Source organism: Cupressus sempervirens, chromosome 7 (assembly GCF_028749045.1).
Source record: "Cupressus sempervirens isolate cs-2001-9-10 chromosome 7, ASM2874904v1, whole genome shotgun sequence".
In the NCBI taxonomy this organism is placed as follows: domain Eukaryota; kingdom Viridiplantae; phylum Streptophyta; class Pinopsida; order Cupressales; family Cupressaceae; genus Cupressus; species Cupressus sempervirens.
This window is the reverse complement of record NC_143124.1, coordinates 905014757-905021745: the sequence shown is the minus strand read 5'-3', so window position 1 is coordinate 905021745 and position 6989 is coordinate 905014757. Positions and strand designations below refer to the sequence as shown.

The 6989-nt window shown below is 35.6% G+C and overlaps 1 protein-coding gene across 1 annotated transcript; it reads right to left on the bottom strand.

The window, feature by feature from the left end:
* Positions 1–6024: 6024 nt before the first annotated feature.
* Positions 6025–6989, bottom strand: LOC149550440 (protein LURP-one-related 15-like). The gene is made up of 3 exons (XM_089793468.1): positions 6702–6989; positions 6414–6635; positions 6025–6309 (listed from the first exon to the last, which is right to left on the bottom strand). Exons 1-3 carry the CDS (start codon positions 6939–6941, stop codon positions 6163–6165), a joined length of 609 nt encoding a protein of 202 aa, XP_089649594.1. The 5' UTR covers positions 6942–6989; the 3' UTR covers positions 6025–6162.

The following is a 6989-nucleotide window of genomic DNA, read 5'->3' as shown; positions in this document are numbered from 1 at the left end:
CCACAATGGTGATAGCCTACCATCACAGTTGGATCCCAAATGTAGTAGTGTCAAATTACCTTGAATACACTTTCAAATAAATTAAAATCATCCCATGAGTTGGCTAGAACTAACCAACAAAACTATCAAATCAAATATATTGATACATGAAAATCCTTTGTTAGTCGACCCAACTCAATCAACACTAACTCAAAAATGACTTTCCTTTAGATTTCCTTTGGTAACCGAGTGAGCTCAATTGACACTATCTTCCTACAAACTCCCTTTGGTAACTAAGTGAGCTTGGTTAACACTGGTTCCATGCAGACTTTCCTTAGATGACCAAGTGAGCTCAGTAGACATTGACTCTAAACCTAGTTAATATTGAAATGCTCATCATACACTAGAACTTCCTTTGACTCCCGAGTGAGCTCGACATACACTGACTTTTCAATATATACTTGACATTCATGTAACATCAAAGAAAATATACAATTGAATGATTGTATCCAATACAAGGAAAATCTAAACTTGTGCTTGCAAGCCCACCAATTAATCTCCTTATTTTCCAAGCTTCATCTACTAGCCCTTCTCAAAGTTCACTCCTCCTCCACATCCTCTTCTCTAAGCTAGATGATTAATAATGACAAGAAAAGACCCTCTACTTGTACTAAACCAAGCCACATGTCGGCCTGGAAGGTTACATTAAATAAGACCTCACATTAAATAAACCCTCAAGCCACAAGTTAAATTTAATAATGTCACCTATTACATGCCTTTTTTGCCTTTTTTCTCCATTTTAATTTTTATTTTATTTTATTTTATTTTTGTTCTAATTTTCATCACTTAGTCTCTCCAAAAAAAATATTTTTTTGATTTTAATTTTATTAAAATGATGTCCCCCTTTATTTTTTGATGCAAGATTCTCCTACATCAGAATCCCCAAGTAGATAGAAAAGGTGTGTCCCACACTTTGATGCCAAATAAAATCTACAACCATCTTCATCTTCACCAAAGGCTTCCAATTCATCAAGGACAAGAGAACAAATGTGTACATCAACCATCTATGCTTAATCCACTTAAACATCATAATCAAATGAATCTCAACAACCCAATTAGCATGTTAGCTCCTAGGAACAAACTAAACATAGTGCTTAACCAAGAATCCATGTAACCAATCACAATCAGCAATAGCAATATCCTCAAATATGAAATTCATGTCAGTAACACCATCTAACTCCAAAACCAAGTGAGCAACATGTAAACCCGAATCCACAATAAGGGCAACATGTAAATCCTCTACCATGTTAGCCATCAAGAAATCAAGAACATATAGATCTACAATATCATGTACATTAGCAACTAGTGAATTTGCACCAGCAAAATCCAACTCCACATCCACAGTAACTTGATTATCCATCACCAAGTGCTTTGCAATTTTCATGTCAAACATAACCAACTAATCATCAAAACAAGTCTCCATCCTAGCATCAACAAGATTAGGAATATTCTTAGCAACAACCACAAGTTGCTCTACAAGCTTCACATCACACTCCTCAAATTGATCAACAATACAAACCTCCACCTCCACCTTGTCATTTCTTCTTCATACTCAAACAAGTCTTCTAATTGGCCAAAAAACTCTCTTCCAGAATGGTAGACTCCAACTCTAAGAGCATATGACTTTCTTCTTTGATTCTTCAACTCTTTTAGAGAAAGTAGCATCCACAACAACATCCACCTAAGCAATCATCTCATTAATCCTTGTCTCCACTATATTACAAATATTCACAATCATCCCAGAGTCCAATCTTCTAAAAAGCATCTTCCAAAATCTTCACAAACCCTCTACAACAAATCTTTCCCACACACATGTGACAAACCCAAATTGTTTGCAAGTCAGATCACAATTTGTCACCTTGCACAAACAAGCAAGAACAAATATCAAGTCTAGGAGCATAGATCTGTAAGAAAAGCTCTCTGCGATCATGCTCCAACATAATCAACCTTCCATCTTTGCAGCCATTGATCTAGCAAATCAAGATCTTCTTAGGTCACCTTTTCCCATCCCAAGGTCTTGATGCAAATTGCCTCAACTTCAACAATTTTTCCACACACTTAGGAACAACTGTGCTTTGATACCACTTGATGCAGTACAAGGCAGGAGAATCCCCAAAGGAGATGCCCTAGCCCCCCAAAAAAATCACACAACAGAAACACAGAAAAAGATACACAATATGATACCAAATGCCACTCTTTATTCATAAATAATTGTTTCTTGCATCAAATGAAGTATGTGCAACATGTAGAGGATGGTAGGGTGATAAGTGTACTAAAGGTGGAGACAACACATAAAGTGGAATGTGATAACTAATATCACCAATCAAAGTAGAATGTGTCCTACACTATGTGTACACTCCTTAGCGTCTCATACACAAACTATAATGCAATACATTATCCTCAACACGCATAATTAAAGTGTAACTAGATGAATCATTAATTACATCAACAAGAAGAATATCTTCTATGTAACACATGCATACAAGATGAAAATAATATACCACAAGATCGTCTTTCTTATATGTATTGTGTTATGATATATGTTGTGTATGTCAATAGATATCTATTTCTAATTTTACATATCCTTTCCTCCTATAATATTTATAAAGTGTTATAAGATTTTATCTTTTTCCCAATCTTAGAACTTGAGTACTAATACAATATTCAGGCAACTTCAAATTAGATCCCTAATATGTTATTGTTCTTTCCAATAATTACCAACCTTTTCATTCACAAAAACTTATTCCCCTCTATATCATTACATCTCCTTGAATTCTACTCCAAATCTATCACACGCTATCTTCCACAATATTTGAACTAACTCTTCTTAACATCAACCCAATTTGTTTGATTTTTTCACATTATTTACCTATTACCTCTTTATAACATCTCAATTTTCCATGACATTATCATCAAATTCTTCTACACCATAACTTGCCTAACTAATCAATATTTTCATATTACATTTAGATATTGAGGAAGATCCTACATATCAAGTCCTTGTATAACTTCCTTATATTCCTAAGAATATGATTCCATCCCTATAAAATTATCACTTGATCCCTCTTAATCATTCCACATGTAAGAAATGTCATTTAAATTACCCATAGACAATTTCCCTCGTGTGCATGCATATAGTATATCGTCATTCTATGAACTAGAATTCCATACATTTAGAGACATCATATACAACCTTACAAACACTAGTTCTCTCACTATAGACTCATGAAGATGACCTCTTCTTTGTACTAATTTAATTGTATATCTACCTTAATTTTGAGATCCATTTAAAGTAATGTTGAGATTAGGTTCCACTGGATACACATTAAGACCCCTTTACTATGACATGAGCCTACTCTTATGACAACACTAAAATGTGTTTATTAGTAAAGTGATGTGATATCCATCATCATATGTAGAACTCCCTATGATAACTTTGAGCTTGTCTTTGTCATGATATTGAGTCTACTTCCATTTTGATTATATGCTAGTGAGATTATTTCTATAATGCTCTTAATTCTCCACGAGGTGTCAACACAACTTGTGGTGCAACCCATTGTCTTTAGTAACATAAAAATCTTCTTTCCTTATAATAGTGCAAATCTTTTTCTTTATGTTGTTCAAATTTATACTTTAAGATGCAAGTAAAAAATGCTTATTACAAGAGAAAGAACACACTCTCTTTTTATGCATTGTAGGGGAAATGTATCATCAACTCTTATTGCCGCATTCACTCATCCAAAGAAAATTTAAGATCAAATTCATCCCTAGTACAGATGTTCCCAATTCTATGGATATCGCAAGAGCTTATATGTTTCACTAACTCACCCAATATTGGAGTTGGTTAGGTAGGGAATAACTCCCCCCTACCAATTCATAGTGACCTCTTATGTCTACATTGAAATAAAGTGAGAACACACATACCACCAATTATGTATTTTTTTGTGCTCACCTTATAGTAATGTAATAAATTATATTTTAAAATTATTTATCATCCAAATGTATTTTTAATGCAACTATATGTTTCAAATGCATTTGCATTACAAATTTTATTTGCAGTGTGTGTGTACGTGCACGCGCGCGCGTGTGTGTGTACGTGCACGCACGCGCGTGTGCGTGTGTGTGTGCGTTTGTGCCTATGTGTGCGTGTGTGTGCATGTGTGCGCACATGTGTGTATGTGTGTGTGTGTGTGTGTGTGTGTGTGTGTGTGCGTGCGTGCATGTGTGTGTGCGTGCGTGCGTGCGTGCGTGCGTGTGTGTGTGTGTGCGTGCACGTGCGCGTGTGCGTGTGTGTTGAACTTTTTAGTTCTTTGCATGAGAGTATTAGCTCCAAAATGAGAGCAAGTTATGTGATTTGTATTGTTCTCTTTCCATTTTATCTATTGTATTTACATCTATCTAATTGAATGTATCCCCTCACATAATTCATCCAACTTGCTAAAGCAGGGCAAAATGTAAGAACAAAAAATCATTTCTTTCCATACTAAGTAATCTATAATTAGCCTAAAAACACTCTAGATCAATAAAATCTATTTCTTAACATCTTGCCAACCCTAAAGTTTTTTCATGTTCAAATTTTCTCTATGTATACTCTTGTTTTTGTATATGTGCTTACATATATCAATCTATACCTTATTGATTTGAAAGAACATTCATTGACTTGATTCTTGCATTTATTACTTCTTGATTTTTAGTTGGGAATGATTTATATGACTTATGTATATAGTAAACTTTATCTGGGAACTCTTCTACCATTTTGCATGTCCCAACAAACAAATCTGTTTCTCAATAGCTCTAGATGCTAACATGACTTTTATAAAGCAATACAAGTAAGCCAAAATCCAATATCCAAGTCCTATCCAAGTACACAAGTGATACTACTGATAATTTTTGAAATTTCTCAAACAATAGTCACACTCTATAATAGTTCCTTTTCCCACCATTCATGTTCTATCTAAGTCAAAAAGTAGTATCAATGACAATTAAAACACAATATTCAAGCCTATCCAAGTGTACATGTAGTACTAGATACAATTGCCAAAATTTGTCAAACAATACTTGCACTCACAACAATTCCTTATCCCACCATCCATGTTCCATCTAAACCCAAAACTAATATAATCACAATTAAAATCCCACATCCAAATTCTATCCAAGTACACATGTTGTACTAATAAAATATACTTACATTCTATATTAAACTAATATAATCACAATTAAAATCCAATATCCAAATTCTATCCAAGTACACATGTTGTAATAGTAAAATATACTTACATTCTATATTAATTCATTTTTCCACCATCCATGTTCCATATACTTGCATTCTATAACAATTCCTTTTATCCACCATCCATGTTCCATCTAGAAGTCCAAGACAATTAAAATATATTTTCTCGAACAATACTTGCAATCTGTAATAACTTCTTTGCAATCTGTAAAAATTATTATTTGTAACCCATAAATATTTGTGCGTAGAAAATAAGTTATTTATCTTGAATTTTATTTTGAGTATGTATAAAGCGCAGAATAGTCGTATTATAAAATTTTCAAACCCACTTTAGCGATAAAGCGGTAGCGAGAAGATATCTGTAGCCATCGTAAAAAATTCGAAGAAAAAACATTTAGAGTGCGCAAGCATATGCCAATTTTCCAAATGGACGGAATCGACAAGCACGACAATATTTCTAATCATGGAAAAGCGTATGTGACTAATAAAAAGCCAAAGTCCATAACAAACAAGTCAAATTACAGTAATAAACAAGCATTTTAGCCAAATTCCATCATAACCAAGCTTTTAGTGAATCGGCATTTACTTTCAGAATAATCAGATGATAAAGTTTTCAAACTTACTTTAACGTTGATGCAGTCACCATAAAATATTTCTAGCCATCATAAATTTTATGATTTTAAAGAACGACGACTTTAGGACAGAATTGGCAAACACGGTAATTTTCGGATGGTTAAAGTCGACAAGCACGAGAATACTCCCAAATATAGAAAAGTATATACGACTAATAAACAAGCCAAATTACATAATAAACAAGCATTCCCTTAATCGACAATTAAAGTCGATTGCAAAAGTGAAAACATGGAGACGCGTGGCGGATGGAAAAGATTGGTCTAGTCTGCAGAGGTACCTTCTTTGTTGATCTCGTCCAAAATGACAATGAGAGCGGCAATGAAGGCGTAATCAACACCAGGCTGCACCATCACCGAAAAAGTGTCCTTCCCCAACATCACGTTTGCCACCGTGTATCTCCTCTTCATCTGATCCACACAGTCCCAAAAACACAGCTTAGGGTTTTATCTCCAAATACAACAGAACAATCAGTAGCAGAGTATCCAAATTAGGGCCAATTTTCACTGCTCACCTCTGCGACGATCCGATCGCCCTGATAAACTGTACAGGATCGGTCGAAATAGCTGCCCTTCACATGAAAATCGCAGCGCTTTTCGTCCTTATTGCCGGCCATGAACACATCGAGCGCCGTTTTCAGCTGAAACACCGACGATTTCTTCGCAGTAAAGAGAAAACTCTGTCCATCGGAGCTGTCGCCCCTGAATGCTTCCCATCGGTTGTGCAAGGAAAAACTCTGCAATAAAGCCGAATGAAACCCTGAAATTTAAATTCATTGACATTAGCTAGGGTTTGAATTTACCTTTTGTTTCATGGTGAGCAGGGGATTTCCAGAGGCGTCCTGGAGCACGCGGCGGTCGTGGAGGCTGAGAGCTTTTCCGGCCACTTTGAAGACGACATTGCCGTTGGTATCGGAGACGGTGAAATCTCCTCCGGTGAGAGTGAGGAGTTTCCTCTGCACGATGAGTTCAATGGGGTAAGGAGCGCAGAAGTACTGAGCCACAACGCAGACTGCTTGGGGTTGTTGAGGCGGGTATTCCATCTCTTCCCTCCGCTGGAACAAAATAACTCAATTGGAGCTCTCTCAGAT

Bases quoted from the DNA above. Each gene is read 5' to 3' on its own strand.
- LOC149550440 (XM_089793468.1), bottom strand. From the start codon at position 6,941: ATGGAATACCCGCCTCAACAACCCCAAGCAGTCTGCGTTGTGGCTCAG. The intron at 6,636-6,701 runs GTAAATTCAAAC...GCTTTATTGCAG, and splicing joins TGCTCACCATGAAACAAAAG to AGTTTTTCCTTGCACAACCG. The intron at 6,310-6,413 runs GTGAGCAGTGAA...TGTGTGGATCAG, and splicing joins GCGATCGGATCGTCGCAGAG to ATGAAGAGGAGATACACGGT.